Below are 18,824 nucleotides of genomic sequence, written 5' to 3' on the forward strand. Positions count from 1 at the left end.
CAAATAATTAAAAAAAATGTTTACCTGTTACTACCACACACCAAATCCGGTCGTTGGTACTTTCTGGCTTGTGTAGCCACTAGGTAACAAAAGCTCAACACTGCCCCCTAGCATCCTGGAGGACTTCTGTTGTGTTTTGTATGTGTTTTGAGTTTTTATGTGCTTCTGAGTTTTTATGTGTTTTGAAGTTTTTACGTGTTTTGGAGTTTGTATGTGCTTTGTCTCTAGGGGCCACCGTAAATATACTTTTATTTATTCACTCCACATAAAATGTAATAAATAAATCATATAATACAAAAACCAACTATTTACATTTCAACTTTTAACTATTTACATTTTCAGCTTTTTCCTTTGAAAACAAATTTAAAGTGAAACAACACAAAACACTGCAAACCACAACACAATTAAATATAAATATGAAAAAATATAAAACAAAAAGAAGATGCACATTCTCTGTCATATGGACCTGCATGAATAAACTTTCTGAATCCTTTATCATCCGCATCTGAAAATAGTTGTGGATGATTACTATACCTTTCTAATGTGACGTTGTTGTCCCCGGCTCTCTTTCTCTCTCTCTGTCTCCCGCTCTGTTCCTGTGCTACTGCGAGCCTTGTGCTTTCCCAGTGCTAAGCACAAGGCTGACGTGCGGAGTGGAGTGGAAAAAAAGTGTGAGAGAGAGGGTGAGAGAAAGAAAAAAAAACCCACGGCTCACGTCGTTCACTTCAAAAAGTTGGCTCTAAGAGCCGTTTCGTTCGCGACCGACGCACCACTATTCCAAACAGGATGAAGGCCCTAGCATGAGTAGTGGTCAAAAGAAGGCAAAAAAGATATACTGCGGACAAACTGAGCCAACTCTGCTGAACCTGGTGTGCGGGGAAAAATTATCAACATGCTTTTTGTGACATTTTTGTTTGCTGGTGTGCTGTGTGATTTTCCTAATGTGAAATATGTGTCGTGTCTCCAAAAGGTTGGGAAACACTGGTCTAAACTGAATCAAAAAGTAGAGGGAAAGAAAAGGAAAAGAAATAAGATCTCTTAAAAATATCATTAAACACAAAGCACTCAACTTGTTTTTTAATCACCTTTTAGCAGAAAACGTTCAATTTCTTTCTTTTTGCATTGTATGTTGTAGGTCCCATAGAATATTATTTCCCATGTGTTCATATGCATTTGCCATAAAACCTGCCTAATGATAAGTTCTGTTACATCACTGGAATTTACTTCCGTTTGCTGCTTATCTCGTTTCACTAAACAACAGTAAGTCACTTCTTGTCCTCTTCTTTGTCAAAGAAACATATTGTCAGTCGGTATGATATCAAATAGTTTTATAACTTTAAATTTACTATGAAATGTGATAAACCTGCTCCATCATTGTCTTGTATTATTTGGCCTTTGAATGCTCATAAAGAATTCAATATCACTTTTTATTCTCATTATTCATTATTTGCATGTTATTAAACAAAACAATGTTGATGACATTTCAGACAAACCAAAAGTTTAATGACGTAGGATAAACTGTATTCCTATCACAACGTATACTCTAATTAAAATAATATCAACATTAACACTGGCTTATAAAGAATTCCCTATATTTGTATTATAAGTGATACGTGAGAAGTATTTGTAGGGTACAACTGAACTATTATTGTAGTAAAAGTATGCTTTAGAAATAATCATAACAAGAAAATACAAACTTATTATAAATTAAAAATTGAGAGAAATATGTAACATAATAGATGTTATAATTTACAAGAAATAAATTAAACACACCGCGTTCAATGTTCAGTCATCCTAAACAACCACATGCCAGGAGTCATTATAATAATATTACACACAGATTAAAAAAAATAACCCAGTGCTTAAGAATAAAATTGTTTTTGTTTGCTTTTTTAACGAAATGATAAACAATAAATCAGTTCTTGCTGAAATGATTTTCCCCTGCGTACAACCTCAACAAGTAAGCTAGCAACCTTATCTATAGATCTCTTTATTAAACAGCCTGTAGAAAAGAGCTTATTTATGTTACTAAAAACCACGACTGTACTAATATAAATAAACCACTAACTAATTAATGAATGTCTCAACAATACGCCCTTAATAACAATAACTTACTTCTAATAACTTATTCTTGTTTGGCAAAAAACTTGGCCTTGGTGATCATGTGCTGTTGGGCTCCTGTCCAGATTTGTGTTTACGGACATCAGTTCATTGAAAGTGAGACAAGTGTCAAAAATATCAGGTCGCCTTTCTCTTCTCTTTGCAATTTATTTACAGCCTCAAAGGCGATGTAGACACACAGAATGAAAGAGAGCACAGAGGAGAACAGCAGGGATGCTGAAAGTAAGTAAATATGAATAAAGTATTGTTTTTACTACTTTGGGTTTTGGGGCTGAGTGTACTCTGTCATCTCACTTTCACTTTCACGTGTCTCTTTATGAACCAGAACAGTGTTTCAAAGGTAAGGACTCGTGAAATGTCATGTATGAGACGCTTGTATTGCAAGACACAGACAGGAAGTGTGAAGTGATTCTCTGCAATTATGCTTTTATACACATCTTTACACAGAAAATATTGTTTACTGCTATATTAAAGTTTCATAAAGAACCAGTAATAAAAATGCAACGTAAAGTACACATTATCAGTAAAAATATCTTTAGTATCTTTTCAGGTGGTGAATTAATTATATGAGGAATTTTTCAAATAAAATTATTTAAAAGAAAACAATCATTAGAAATCAGCATGATTAGAAAACTGATGGAGCATGATTTGTATGGAGGCTACCAGACTGCAGCAATGTTGTAATGGACTGAAAACCTTACAGTATCTGTAGCTTAAGATCAGTAGCTTATCACCTATTGATATAGATCGAGTCTATACCCCTGTAGCTCTGTTATATCCTTAAAGTGTTAAGATGACATTTAGGTTTACTACATGTATACACTGTTTTTAAAACTGCAAGGTAAAAATAGATCTCAACAACTCTGCTAGTAGTGCATGCCAATATAGTGTTAAATATGCCGTCTGTTTTGAATTATTCACAGTTATTAGTTAGAATGGTGTGAATAATAATAATAATAATAATAATAATAATAATAATAATAATAACAATAATAATAACAATAATAATAATAATAATAACAGATGCCTAGAAAAACCTCAAAGAACATTGTGGCCAAATATCATGAAACACCAATACAATCATTTACCTTTGTGTGGGGGAAAATCCAAGTGAGTGGTGCTTTGTGACTGTTACAGCTGTCCTGAGTTATAAGTCAAAACATCAACGGACACAAAAACGAGTGTCTCATGATTAACACTGTGGGTCTACTGACAGCCACTGCAAAGTCTTTGGTCACATGTGCGATTCTCCATGGACTGTGTCAGCCTCTCATTATGCTGCTGAGAAGTTTGACCTAATGGAGTCTTCTCGTAGCTGACGATGCTTCCCAGAGTCACATTCTTCGCCGTGTGTGCGACGCTCAATGGTAATTCTGTAGTTTTTTCTGCACAAGAAGGATTCAAAATAAAGTAGAAAACGATGTCTTTCAATATGTTTGTTTTTCCTCTACAATTTTTACTTTAATTCCTCTCTTTCACCATTAAATCATACTCAGCAAAGTCATGGAGACCTCTGAAAGCAGGGGCTAAAGTTAAAACGCTATAACATGCAAAATAAATCAGGAAAATCTAATATGAAAGTCCTTCACTTGAGTGTTTGATGATGTGACTGCTGATTAACTCTGAAGTTTTCATTTCTTCTTAATTTCAGTAAGTAAACCAGTTTTGAGTCAGTAAGGTTTCATTTGAGATATAATTCCTGAAGTGTACATAGTTTTTATCCAAGGCAAAATTACACCAGAACATGCCACTGTCCAGAAGAGCTGACTACATAGTTTTTTACCTGAAAAAGTAGAACGCTACGAGGATCACAGCCCCCAGAACAGCTCCGACTATGACTCCAGTCAAAGCTGACACTCCTAGTCCACCTGTTTGGACGAGCACTCATTAGTGAAAACAAACACTGCACCAAAATATTGTTCATCAATGTCACACGTGTCATTAACATACATTTACAGGGTGTGTCTGATTTATCGGTTTTCTCAGGGTGGTCTTTATCCCCTCCTTTCAGAGTGAAATGCTCAGTGTTGAATGCTGGCAACAGCTGAAAAGTCCCATTTACACCAAAGTAATTGGCCACCACCTGTAAATGAGTCAGATTGTTGTTGTTATTAAGCTGCACAACACATTCCCAATACGAAGCCTGTTAGACATCTTAGAGCTTCTTCTTACCTCATAGGTTCCTGCTTCAACATTTATCATGGTCATCAAAGAGAAATCTCCATTTCTATCACCATTGGCATCTATAGACACTTGGCCAGCAATTCCTGCAACCCATTATGAAGCAGCATTATTTGACTACAATCCCAGAAATGTAGAGGGAAAGATACCTCACTACCTCATAGTGCATGAAAAGGTTTTTGTTTTGTTTTCCTTTTTGGCATATTTGTCACGTTTACATCTTTCAGATCACAAAATAAATTGTAGTACTAAACAAAGATTTTAAATAATCTTCCCAGGAGTGACTAACCTACCAAAATTATTCCAAAAGTGCATCGACATCTCCTCCAGGAGGTCACAAAAGAACCTAGAACAACAACATCTAAGGAACTGCAGGCCTTCATTGCCTCACTTAAGGTCAGAGTTCATTATTCAACAAGACGCAGAGCAAAAATGGCATCCATGGGAGAGTTCCAAGGAGAAACCAAAAACAACACAAAGGCTCATCTCACCAACAAGTATCCTGATGATCCCCAACACGTTTGGGAAAATACTATGTGGACTGACAACCAATGTTCCCTCTGCTGGCACGTCTCTGTGTTGCGCACAAAAAAAAATCTAACCTGAACTGAAATTAAGATTAAAACTTTAACAATTCTGTTCTGCAGTGTTAGTCAGTGACTGGCTGCTCCCGTATGGGATCAGAACGATGCCACCTTATCCCACAGTCCAGCCAATGATGCGATTCACATTCTAATCAACGTGGTTGTCAGGCTGTGACAGCGTCCTTATGTGCCGACACCGGTGTTTTAGCAAAGCGGCTGATGTGGAGTGAAGCCACGTTAATGACAACGTGTACAACCATTGGAGATGTGAGCAGGACAGACGAACAACTGACGGGAAAAGTGTGGACTTTATACCAGTTTTTAAATTGAGTTGATCGGCCACGTAAAACCAGAGTTATGATAAAAATATCTGCAATGTTTGTTTTTCTTCCTGAATACTGTCGTTGTTTATATTTACTGCAGGAAGAAACGGTAAAAACGGCGTTTTATAAGGAAAACGCTCGAAAGCCTGTGAGCAAAGACAACACCAAACCCCTCCCCCAGCCTGTGTGTCAGAACAATGAGGCGACTGCTGAGTGTTACAGGTGTTACAGCAGTGATACATCTGCTGCTGTCAGGCCTGCAGGTATCAGGCTGTTGTTCTCCTTCATCTCATAGTGGACAGAAATTATTTTTTGGAGCGGCACAAATAATTTGTGTGGCATCAGATTTGATGCAGAACAGCTGATTGTTCTGTAAATAGTTTGAAATGTTTATTTAAAAAACGCTTTGGCTGCATTTTTAGGTAAAAGCTGCAAAAAACTCTGTTTGCAAAACTCAGTTACTTTTTTGAAGAAGTAACTATATAATTAATTGCCCAACATTGGTCATTATTTACTGTATTTTGCAGACAGAGTTACAGACTCTCTCCCAGACCACAGACTCATAATACAAGTCAGAGCAAAAAAAATAAAAAAGAAGGTTGTGTTTTCAAAATTGGAGTTCAAGTTATTTTTACGTCCAATAGTGTTAACATGCTGCAGGTCATGAACAAGATTTTTTTTGTAAGTGGGCTAAAGCAGTTAATTAAAAGTAGTCTAACATAAAGTTGGTTCAAAAACTGCTTCTCAGATTTGTTAGTTTTCTAGAGAGCAAATGATTTCAGAGCGATCATTATCATTTTGCACAGTACCTGCAGAGTCATCAGTCACTGTATTTTCTGTACAATGGTATATTAATGCCAGTGTTAATTCCACGTCAGCCTGATGTTTTTTTACTCCTTTGCATCAGTGGCATTTAAAAGTTCATTCTTCATTGCTCTTGTTTTGTCGATGTGCAGATGTTGCTTTAGAGTTAAGCAAATATGAAGTCTGCAAGTTTATATTTGATCATATACAAAATAACATCAGACTAAATGATGGTCACATAACACCATCTCGTGTGTTTACCTTCGAACGTTCTGTTCCACATACGTGAGGTGATCTCTGTTCCATTCTTCTTGCTGTACCCATTTTTCATGGCTTCATGCAAGGCGATGGTATACAGTAACAGGGCATCATGGAACCCCTCCACAAACATGTTGACCTGACATGAAACAAATTCATGAAGTGACTGTGCTGTTCACATAATCACGATGGCTTTTTAGGACAGATGTCACGATGCTTTGCATACATTTATCTTTTGAAGAACTGACAGAATATATTATCAATTTACTCAATATGCAAATGGTAAATGGACTGATTCTTATATAGAGCTTCTCTCCCACAGTACTCAAAGCTTAATACAACACACAACATTCACACAGCACTTTCTTCTTTGATTTTAAGTGCTTACTAAACTAACATTCATACTCCGATGGACACATCGGAGAGAAACTTAATGTCTTGCCCAAGGATAGTTGACATGCAGACTAGGGGGAGCCAGGGATCGAACCACGAACCTTCTGATCAGAATCTACCTTCTGAGATACAGCCAGACAAAGAGACTAAGTGTAAGTTTCTTGATGCGTGCACAATCATCCAGGTAAGTACATCCCAAAAAGTTGATTCTGTTCATCTGCATCTGTTTTCAGTGGGAAAAACGTTCCATCACTCATCCAAGTGACTTCTCCAGTGACTGAAACCAGCCCACTAAATGAACAGTGGACTAGTTTCATTCGTTGTGCAAATGTCCTGTTTATAAGGTTGGAAACCTGCAGTCAGCTGAGACTAAAGAAGTCACCTGCATGAGTGTTGAAACGTTTTTCCCACTGAAAACATCCAATTATTTCTCTTGGTGGTTTTATTATGTAGTCTTAATCTACTTTTAGAACCTCTACAAAGTATCCCATTTTAGGAATTTTCTGTAGTTTAAATAGCACTGCGATGTAAAACACATTTGCTTCTGCTAGTCTCTGAAAGAAGTGGTACACACCATTGTATGAAATCTTGCTGCCCCTGGGGCTAAAACTAGGATTCTGACAGGCTCCATAAGTGAGTTAATTCCCACAGACTCCCATGATATCATGGTCCTTGGTCTTTGTCCAAGTATCTTTAGTTTTATTCTGGACTTATGTCTTAGAAAGTTATTAGATAATGAAGGTTCTAATTCCTAAATATGTTATTTTTACTGCATGTGTTTGTTATTTATAGTTCTTGATTTTTGCTGCTTTATTTTAGTTCCTCTTTTGTGTCCAGTCTGTCTCATCTCTGTGTTCCAGTCTCCAGTGTTGCTGATGGCCCGACAATCAGCTGCAGAAAAGAACAAAGTTATAACATACAAAGGTTGAAGTGAGAGTCCACTGCAGCCTGTCTGTACTGTTCATGTTGTATATTCTTCATGTGGCTTTTTTTTGTTGTTGTCATTTTTGGCACAATTTGTTGTTTTTTTTACTTTTTCCCAATTTGAACTTCCCTAAAACCTCTGACATATATGGAAATAATGCTTGGGGTTTTACTCACCAGTTTGACGTTGTACTTGCTCTGAGGGGGTCGTCTAATTGTTGGGGTTATCTGTATTATTGTAGGATCTTTACCTAGACGGGTTTTTTGTTGTGGTTTGACACTATATAAATCAAACTGAATTGGAATAATCTTAACAGCAGTTTTAGTGTGAGCTAATATGCTAAACTGCTATTTTTAACACTAGTCATATATTATTCTAACCCTGGAAAAGTCCTGTAAGGTTCCAGTTATCACACATATTTTTTTGGTTCTGTTCACTTGACCCTCCAAAATCACTACCTAAACCATGAGGCAAACATATCAGCATTTACGCTCAGTTTTCTTATGCCGTACACTTCTTTATTTTAGTCTGATATTGATAGACATACTTACATTTTCACAGTCGTTGCAGTCATGAAGCCCTACTTTTTCAAAAGGCATTTTCATTTCTATGGAGAAGTTCTCAAACTCAGGCTTGACAGTTCTCAGAAGAGTCACAGTGTTCAGAGCAGCGTAGGCTTGCCTTGCATCGTTGTCGTATTCATCACCTCTCTTCCATGAGCCATTGCCTAGAATTTAAGTTTCCAGGGACAAAAAAAAACTACATTTACCAAATAATTTACAAATGTAATGCTTTGCTTGTTACATAGAGCATACATTTACACACAAACCCCATCAAATTAAACCTGTGAAGTAGAACTAAGAACTACTGAGTCTTTCTTTAATCGTTTCACATCTACTGATGCCTCACAAAGAAGAGAACTTGTGCTAGATCAATAAAATTGAATTAAAGTGAACTAAAGTAGTCTGCAATTATTCTAATTTGAATGAATTAAATGGGTAATGTCACTAATATCCATCCATCTATCCATTTTCTTCCACTAATCCAAGGCTGGGTCGCTTGGTCAGCGGCCTAAGCAGAGAAGCCCAGACCTCCCTCTTCCTGGCCACCTCCAGCTCGTCCGAGGGAACAACAAGGCATTCCCAGGCCAGCCAAGAGATACAATCTCTCCAGCCTGTCTTGGATCCCCCACAGGGCTTCCTCCTGTGAGACATGCCTGGACCACCTCAAACAGAAGGCACCCAGGAAGCATCCTTGTCAAATTTCCAAACCACCTCAACTAGTTCTTTTTGATGTGGAGTAGCAGCGGCTCCTCACCCTATCTCTAAGGGAGAGGTAACTCGTCCCTGACCCGGAGCCTCATGAACGCAACGACCACTTCGGACTAAATGATGTTGTTTTTGTGCTTTTTATCACACACACATTTACACATCAAGTTACTTTTTGCACAATGCTCCGTCTTTATGTAGTCCTGTGTTGATTGTCTGTTGTATGTAGCACCATGGCTTCGGAGGAACGCTTCACTGTGTACACATGGTTTCACTGACAATAAAGCCACTTGACTTGACTTGAGTGGGCACTCCATCATTTTCCGTCTGAGGACCATGGCCTCAGATTGGAGGTGCTGATTCTCATTCCCTCACGTATCCACGAGAGGATAAAGAGCTGGACCAGTATTCTCTGACGGGAAAGAAAACTGCATTGTTTCTCCTGTATCCGAGGTTCGACTAACAGACGTAATCTCCTTTCCAGCACCGTGACATAGACTTTCCCGGAGAGGCTGAAGAGTGTGATCAACGTATAGTTTCAGCACACCCTCCAGTCCGTCTTCTAAAAGATGGGAACCACCACCCTGGTCTGCCAGTCCAAAGGTACCACTCCTGATCGCCATCGTAGAGGTGTGTCAACCAAGACAGCTTTACAACGTCCAGTTGAAGTCAGCAGTGCTCCACCAGCACTTGTACCCCTCCTGAGTCGCCTGAGTTTGCCAGAAACTCTTCAAGGCAGTCCACAAGTCTTTTTCCATTGCCTCTCCAAACTCTTCCCACACTTGAGTTTTTGGTTCAGTCATTGCCCGAACTGTGTTCCTCTTGGCCTGTCAGTACCTGCCTCTGAAGTCCCACAGGCTAACCAAGCCCGATAGGACTCCTCCTTCGGCCCAATGGCTCCCTTCACCTTTGTCCACCTGGTTTGGCGATTACCACCACGCAGGCACCAACCACCTTACTTAACTGGTACACACTTTAACAAACCTTGACAGACAATGCCAGTGCTTTCTAATAATTATTTACCTTAAATATGTATGTTAGACACATTTAAGGTAATGGATGTTAACTTACCATAAGAAGAGGCATTAAAGAGTTCAACATTAAAGAATATGCATTTGCCAGTTGTCATCTGTCGTTTGTGTGCAGCCAGCATGATCTCTCTTATTTTTTCTGCTCCCATGCACATAATCACCACTGCAGAGAAAATCAGACAGAGACAAAAAGTCATTTAATAGGCTCATCAGTTTATTTGGACACAATAAGTTATGAAAAGGGAAAATTAATTTAGGTAAGCTTTAGTGTAATTTACGTTAAAAGATAACCCAAGCTCCACAAATAATAGTGAAAATAATAACAATTCAGTCGGATTCACAGTCGGGTGGGTGGTGTGGTTTTGCCACACTTGTATACATTTTTCACACAGTCATCAAATAATCGTAGTTCCTGACAGATTTTCATTCCAAGCACATCAGATATTTAATGCATGTAATTTACTGTGTAGCCAGTTACAATCTTTCTCGATGTGCAGGTTAGTGCTCCACAATAGCATCGAACCCCACATGTCCCAGATGTAATTCTTTGAGGAGCATATCATGTTAATCAAATTCTAACACACATACCTCACATAGCTTCAAATGATGAAAAGAACCATCAAAGTGAAAACAGTAAGAAATTTACTACAAGCCTATCTCCAGCACAGCTGCTGATAATTATTACTGTAAGCATCAGGCCTGATGTGCACGTATACACAGAGCGCTCTGTGGACTATTTCCAACACAAAATGTAACCAGTGGATGTGTGGTGTGTAATCCTGGATGCACGTCACTCTGATTAGAGCCTGCAGATGGAGCAGATACTGGACCAGCTGCCGTCAGAGACAGCTGGCTAAAGCTAATCAGCTGATGGACTCCATGCAGTGTGCTGCTTTTGGGCCACATTGGCACAATCAGTGCTGTTACTTAAACTGTATATTTTCAGTTTAATCAGTCATGTTAGTCAGACACCGTCCTCACATCTGATGGAGCAGATAAGCTTTTAACTTAATCAAGCTGTCTGTACAGAGTGCATCATGACTCATATTTCATTTCAAAATGTGATTCGATCTTCAAGATTAAGAACTTACTGATCCTGCTGGGCTGCTTGATGTCGCTGCACAACAGACTAAGCATTTAGGTACACACTAATGAACTGTAAGGAAAAGATTCATTACAGCAGCCCAGCTTCTTCCATTTCTCAGTATTTGGTGTTCATATGGAGATGTGGACAGGGGCCAGCATGGTACCAGCTGAGCATGCCTGAGAACACATCCTAAAGAGGAAGGTGCTCAAGAGGTATGTTGATCAGATACTGAACTGCACAGCTGACTCATATCAACACAAACAACCAAGTTGTCTCCAGATGTACAAGCTCCTGTTTCTAAGATGGAGTTAATACACTACATAGATGAAACCTATATTTCGTAACCTTTATATACTTAATATAATGTGTTGGTTTACCACCTCAATCACTGCCAGGGGCTTGGACTGTAGAACAACCAGGAAAACACGCAACACATCAACTACACATTTAAATAGTGCTTTTCTACTCTGAGCACTCGGAGCATTAAGAAGCTGTGTACCGATGAAACACAGTCAAAGCTAGGTGCAGGTTCACTGTTCACTGTGTCTTTCTCAGGAACAACACTCCAAGACTCCTGCACTTAGGGACACACCTCACTTGCTTTTACTGTATGTAACTGTATCCACTGCCACTCATTGTCATTTGATCAACATTATTGGATTATTATTATAATTATTATTGGATGTTTCAAGTTCTGTTGAGTAGTGGACTTCTATAAAATTGAAACTGGTACTGGTGCTTTTCTCCAAAGCACTTTCTAGTAAAAGTCTTATTCGTCCAGTCTCACATGCTTTCATACCAGGACTTTAGTCTAAAACTAAAACAGCTGCACTGGAGGCAACTTATCTCTTGAAGGCAACTTCAGCATCTTGTCTCGGAGGAGCCAGCGATCCTTCTTTCACAACCAAAGTAGTTGCATTGTGCAGACCATTACAATGCAGAGTTTATATGAGTCCTACATTGTTTCACTTGTTATAAGAAGTACCAGCTGCTTGGTGGCCTGACACACTAATATGCCCTGAGAAAAAAGAGACATGTGTGTAAGCAGTAAACCATAACAAGCTGATTAGAGGACGTTTAAGTTTAAACACAACACAACTGTGTCTTTTTCCCTTTTGCTCTTTGGAAAAGCTGTGATGTCCGTGGCACGGGTAAGCACATGCTTTGGTAGACTGGTGCTGAAATGGGAGTCGTATATGTCAGTGCTAGAAATGGACCACACTACGTTTTTTACAGTTTGATTCACTGCAAGTCAGGATCAGTGCTGGATTTGTATTTTTCTCAAAAGAAGAAAGCTTTACACACATACAGTGTGGAGACATTATTGTAGCATCTTTAACTTCAAATATAAAACGTCTTGATCCTGTTGTGATTTGGTGCTGTACAAACTGAACTGAGACATGCTCAGGAGATGCTGGTTCTCTTTGGATGCACTTTCATGTGTAACTTAATCTCAGCGAATAGATGAACAAATACAGATGCAGCTTCTTCTCATCTGTCCACGCTGTCCAGTGCATTTGTTCAAGCTCCAAAAAGAACTCTGGAGTTAAACTTAAAGTGCAGAAAAAGTCACTAAACTATGAGTGAAACAGCAACAGCACTTTGTGAGCAAGTGTGCACACTTTATTCACACTTGTGGAATACTGATTTAATATAAAATTAAATTATTTTACATTTGACTGGTCTTCACACTCCAACACGCTGGGAATCGGTGTTTCTCGAATGCCTTTGAAGTAAAAACTGACCACTTTTCAAATTGTAATTGTAAAATTTTTATTATTATTATTCAATTCAACAATGCAAAGTCCTCGAAAACTAGGAAAAAAAATTAATCAAATTAATAGAGTTCATATAAAGCACCCTGATTTGCATATTAATTGCAGGAATTTAAAGATAATCATCTGAAGAATTTAAGAAATCCATGTTAGTAAAGAGACTCCTCACTGCTCTGTAGACCGCAGAGCCTTTTCTGTTTACTTTAAATATTTAATGATCAAAATGAGTGAAGTGAGCCGAGGAGGAAAAAGTCAAATGTAACGAAGGATTTTGCTGGGTTGTATAAAAGGGTTTTTTTCCCCTCTGGTGTCCCAGTGATTAAAAATAAATAAACCAACAAACACATGGCTGCACAAACAAGGCTTGCAATTGAAAAACAGTAACCCCAGCGCCCCGTCTAATAAGGAAGATTCAGAGTCTCGCTGGAACATTCCTCACAACTCTGTCACTTAAACACACCTCCTGAAATATCCCTTGAGTCAGTGGGACAAACTTCACCTCAGTACTGCCAGCACTGTAGCACCCTTTAATTACACTGGGCTCTACACACTACTGGCCCTGTATATGCTCTGCAAGCCATTCCACGGGGCAGCGCTTGCAGCCAGCAATATTTCAAAACTTCTGGATTTTCCTTTTTGCTGGAGCGCTGATGCTCGTTACAAATGAACTCAGGAATGGGCCAGCACATGGAGCACTTACTGAGTGCCCACACTGTATTTCAGATGCCCTGTTTCGCCTGTTAGCTTTCGAAATATAACATAGTGAAAATGGGCAGAGGCAAATTGCAATGCCATTTCCATAAAACAACAAGCAGTGATGTTGGATGTGCTTGTCAGACAGGTGAACGGGATAAGGAAAAGAAAGGAGGGTGGAAATTAAATATGTATATGTAGGTCAGTTAAACAGAGTCCTTAAGATACAGAAATCAATATTTATTTCCTGACTAACTGTTTCTCCTTATTATTATAGTCCTGGGGTACATATCACTGTCTGAACCTTGCAGCCTGATTATCAAGTCACTTGTGGTCGCAGAGTCAAAGTGGATCTCGAGTCCTACCGGAGCCCTGGAGGAGTTCTGTCCTTCATACAGATTCAGGATCAGAGTGCAGGTCTCACATGGACTAACAGTGGAAATGAACCAATCACAAGAAAGGTGCTTTATTTTCAGTTTGTGTTAGAATCTTTATGATGTGATGTTACAAAATCATCTATAACAAATAGTTTGGGTTTTTTGTTTGCATATGTTGGGAGAAGCACATAGTTTTGAATTATTGGAGATAAATTATGAAAATTTCAGGGGCGGATCACGCCTCCAAACACGGCCCTTCCGTGTATTTTCTATATATGACCCGCACCCCCGGCCCAGTTCTACAAGCTGTTCGTTCGCGTTGATCCCCCCGTGTTCTCTCATTAGTACACGGGGGGATCTGCCAGGCCCGGGAGCTGCCGCCAGTCCCTATCGAGGACTTCGAACAACCGCAGCTCAATTCTTGATTAACCCTCTCAAGGCAGGTGTTGCCAATTTACAACAGTTAAAAACTAACAACCTGATTACCCCACATACATATTTTATGAGTTTTTTTTACTCAGAAGTACCACTGGAGGACTTGGTTGTGCATTAGCAACAAAAGGTTTAATTTGAGCATGAGAGGGCTAAGCCATTTGCCTTTATATACTAAAACTAAGCTAAAACTAACCCCTAACCCTAACCCTACATCTTACATTGTAATTTTATTTGCATTTCAAACTGAGTATGAAACAATAAATTTTTTCAGTTATCAGGAAAATCAAACTAAAGGATCAAATTCCAAATGACATCACCTCAAAAAACCAATCAAATCTGAGAAGCTGGATCGTCAGATTATAACGGGCAAAGCTGACGACAGCCTGAAACTGAAGCTGATAAACATGTGATTCACTGCCTTTAATATTCATGGTTTAAAAGCATAAATGAAGCCTTTAGAAAAATAATATTACTCTTCAAATCTGTGCTTCACGCTTCATTCAACATAGAAACATGACACCCAGCTTGACTTAAGGTTTTATTGTACAATATCAGCTCTGGGAATTTGGGACACGGTCTAAAGTAATAACCCAACATGTGGCTCTCAGTCAAACAGAGGAAACATATCAAATCTTTAAACTTTTACATTTGATGAAAATCTCATCTGTGTCTTATTTTTCAATGGCAACACATCTGAGAAAGCTGGAAGAGTATGAAGGAAACTGCATATGTCAACGTTTACCTGAAGTGGGTCTGAATCTAGTGTTGTATACCACAGCCACAGCTCTATCCATAATGCAATTACAAACACACAGGCACTGCTTTTTCCAGACCTGGTGGAGAGAAACTGATGGCTGATGACATATTATTAGTTGCCTACGGTAACCTGAACATGTAAAGAGGAGCAGATGGTGCCCAGGAGGAGTATTAATGTCATGGTAGTGTTTCAGTTTTTGTACTTCTCACCACCATTCCTAGAGGAACTGATGAGCTTGGACTGATGAGCTGAGACTGTAGTTAAGCTGTAACAGTGTATAAACCTTTTTACTCTAACAGTAAAGAAACATTATTTCCTTACTGTGTAGATGGATAAAAATACATAGTTAACATTTTTAGAAAAACACAAGAAACAATGTAGAACCAGGTTTGCAAGCTTTGTTTTAGAAAACACCTGTTCAGTCTCACGTGATAAAATATCTAACCATGGCGTAATTCCTATTAGCAACAAGAACAACAGGAGACACCCAGAGAGGAGGCAGCGTTTAGCATTTAGGATAATATTAGCATATGTTAATCACATAATTTAACACTGATAATTAATGTTATTGGTTACAGTTTTTTTCAGTCGCTAACAAGCGTTTGTCCAAACAGTTGTCACATTTGCAAAACTCTAAACACAATTAGCACAGCATCGGTCTGTTGTGGCCATACCATTCACACATTTCATGTCGTGTTCACCCAATATGCAGTCAGTGAACACATTTCCACAATGCTTACATTTTCTTAACAGACAAGCTATACCTCCCAACAAAATTATGGACTGTTTTTGTAGTATCTACGAATGTTAACACACAACATCCCACAATCGCAAAAACAATATTCCAAACCTTAGATACAGTATAAAAACCTCTGCCTCTGCAATGATATCAGTACAAAAACAATATCAATATCAAAAATATATCTCAGCTGTAAACAAACAATTGAATAATTGACACACAGCTGATTTATGTTGGGTAAACCACAGCTTCTTCCATTCTGGCTTAGACTCAGTGGGGTTCATAAGGCAAGACCTTGAGGAGTGATGTTTTTGGAAACAAAAAAAAGACAAACACTGTAATGTCTGGTCGAGGAAGAGTAAGAGCAAGGGGCCCAGGGAGAAGAGCAGGCCCAAGGAGAGGGCAAGGTAGAGGTGTAAGAATGCGTGGTGGTGGCATTCCAAGGGCTGCAAGAACAGTAGTCAGTGATGAAATTCGTGCCACTATCATTGACCATGTAATCAACCATGGTCTTTCACTAAGAGAGGCTGGTGAAAGAGTGCAGCCCAATTTGAGGCGGTCAACAGTTGCCTCCATTATACGCATCTTTCAACAAACCAACAGGTAAGTATTGCATTTTACATGGATTGTTTCTATTCTCACTTGACATGTCAATATGGTCATACAGTAATGCATATGTTGAATTTTTTGTCTTTCTAAAGAATGCAACGTCTTCCACCCTCTGGGGGAAGATGAAAGCTCCTCAGTAATGATCAGGAGCTTGCCATTGTAGAAATGGTTACTGCAAATAATGCAATAAAACTGCGTGAAATTCAAACTAGAATTGTGGCGGACCATGAGATATTTGACAATATCGATAGAATCAGCCTCACAACCATTACGCGGACATTGTCCAAACACAGAGTGCGGATGAAGCAGCTCTACACTGTTCCCTTTGAGAGGAACAGTGAGAGGGTCAAGGAGCTACGACGACAATATGTCCAGGTACAGTGTATATTCAATCCAATGTCCAGTTCTATAAACTTTGCACTTTGCAAGTAGGTAACCTACACAATACTAGGTTACAGTACAGTATGGTATACAGTACTAACATGACTTACATAAACTTTGTTTCAGAGAGTTATGGAATTGGAGGCCAACCAGGCCCCTCATGAATTCATAGACATCGATGAGGCAGGATTCAATCTGGCCAAAAGGCGTCGACGTGGACGAAATGTAATTGGAAAAAGGGCCACAGTTGATGTGCCAGGACAGAGAGGGGCAAACATTACCATGTGTGCAGCAATTGCAAATGCAGGATTACTCCTTCACAGATGTCAGGTTGGACCCTATAATACAGAGCGCTTGCTTGCCTTTCTCAATGATCTCCACCAGCGCCTGGTTCCAGAGCAGGGTCAGGAGGGTGAAAACATGAGGACCTTTGTAATTACCTGGGACAATGTGGCTTTCCATCACTCGCAAGCAATAACAACATGGTTTGAAGTCCACCCAAGACTGGTAAGTCTCTTCCTTCCACCCTATTCACCTTTCCTCAACCCCAGAGGAGTTCTTTTCTGCATGGAGGTGGAAGGTTTATGACCATCAGCCACATGACCAGATGTCCCTCCTTGAAGCCATGGATGCTGGCTCCAGGGACATCACAGTTGACGATTGCCAAGGGTGGATCCGACATACCAGGCGGTTTTATCCCAGGTGCATCGACTTGGATAACATCAGATGTGATGTTGATGAAAACATGTGTCCTAACCCTGAAGATCGCAGAGATTAGATGCAAATTTTTTGCCTTTTTTTAGCCCCCCTCCCCCTCCCCCCCTTTTTATCTTGGCTTTTTGCTGTTGTTTTTTTGTTCAGAATGCTCTTGTGTGTTTCATGGATATTTTGTTCACTGTAAGCAATACTGTAAAACTTTCTCTGTCCTATCATACCGTGTTTCTACTGTACCTCCTGTAGTAAACAGTAAAGAAACAAAAACTTGTTTGCTTTTTACTGGAATGCTTTTGAATGTGAACATTACTGTACATGTGGACATACAGTTACCAACCAAGACATTTCTGGTGTCAAAATGGTGGATTGCATGTTTCGCATGCAAATACCTGTAAAACTGAAACATAAAAGTCTATGCAGTTTTTATAATGTCAATAATAGCCAGTATTTTGAAACCTGGTGTACTTTGATTGACTGCATGTACCTTGTGAAGTGAAAACAAGTGTTATTCTTTGACAGACTAATTTCATTTTGAGTCAGATTCATAGTGTTTTTGTACAGTTAGTGTGTGCAGAGAAAGATGTGTTCTGTTTTGAAATGAAGAGTTAGTATATATTTAACAAAATGTATTTTTGAGAAGGAAATTATCCATTTGGCCAATTGTGTTTTGTAGGTGTGAGCCTGTGTTAAGAGTTTAGAAAAGTATCTGAAGTATGGGTAGGCGCTTGTTAGCGATTGAAAAAAACTGTAATATGTGCTCTCCTAACCAGTTTCACATAAATGAAACTCCTGCAGACAGGTTTGCTTGCCACATTTATTGGTTTACAAATTTTCAGTCTATTGAGGCTTCATCAGGTATAGGGTAAGGCAAACGTAAGGCTATAGGAAGCAACACCTGTAGAGCAGGTATTGCTTCCTGGATGGATGGATCATTTTTAAACTGTTGCAGTTTAAAAATGTTTAAAAAAGTTAGCTTGCACTTCATGTTGCATGAAGTGCAAGCTAACTTTGGGCGATACGTAAACATGTTCCAACAGAAAATCATCAGTTGCACATGCGCAGACTTTTTGATGGGCGGAGCAATGTAATCATGCACGGACTGATTTGCGCGTTTAGAACATAGAAAAAGTCCAAACATGGACGAACTAATTGCCAAATTGCACACTGGAGGAGAAGGCGCAGATAGAAATGGACTGTTACCTCAGCGAGGAGGTTGTAGACGGAGAAGACGATCCACTTGTTTGATGGAAAGTACATGAAAAACGTTGATGTCACACATGGCACAGGCTGTGTACACCAGCCACAAACACACCTTCAGAACACGTCTTCATCACCGCTGCTAATATTGTTAACCACCTGTGCACGCTGC

General features: G+C 39.1%; 1 protein-coding gene across 2 annotated transcripts in view; it reads right to left on the bottom strand.

The window, feature by feature from the left end:
• Positions 1–1,060: 1,060 nt before the first annotated feature.
• npr3 (natriuretic peptide receptor 3) overlaps positions 1,061–18,824 on the bottom strand; it is a 29,665-nt gene continuing 11,901 nt past the window's right edge. For both annotated transcript variants that reach the window (XM_076890531.1, XM_004558637.3), the window contains 7 exons: positions 9,929–10,051; positions 8,141–8,316; positions 6,275–6,410; positions 4,294–4,388; positions 4,072–4,204; positions 3,905–3,989; positions 1,061–3,506 (listed from right to left, as the gene is read on the bottom strand). In XM_076890531.1, the coding sequence (XP_076746646.1) occupies positions 3,395–3,506; positions 3,905–3,989; positions 4,072–4,204; positions 4,294–4,388; positions 6,275–6,410; positions 8,141–8,316; positions 9,929–10,051 (860 nt within the window). In that variant the 3' untranslated portion in view covers positions 1,061–3,394. The remainder of the gene's footprint in view (positions 3,507–3,904; positions 3,990–4,071; positions 4,205–4,293; positions 4,389–6,274; positions 6,411–8,140; positions 8,317–9,928; positions 10,052–18,824) is intronic.

This window comes from Maylandia zebra, linkage group LG12, assembly GCF_041146795.1.
Source record: "Maylandia zebra isolate NMK-2024a linkage group LG12, Mzebra_GT3a, whole genome shotgun sequence".
In the NCBI taxonomy this organism is placed as follows: Eukaryota; Metazoa; Chordata; class Actinopteri; order Cichliformes; family Cichlidae; genus Maylandia; species Maylandia zebra.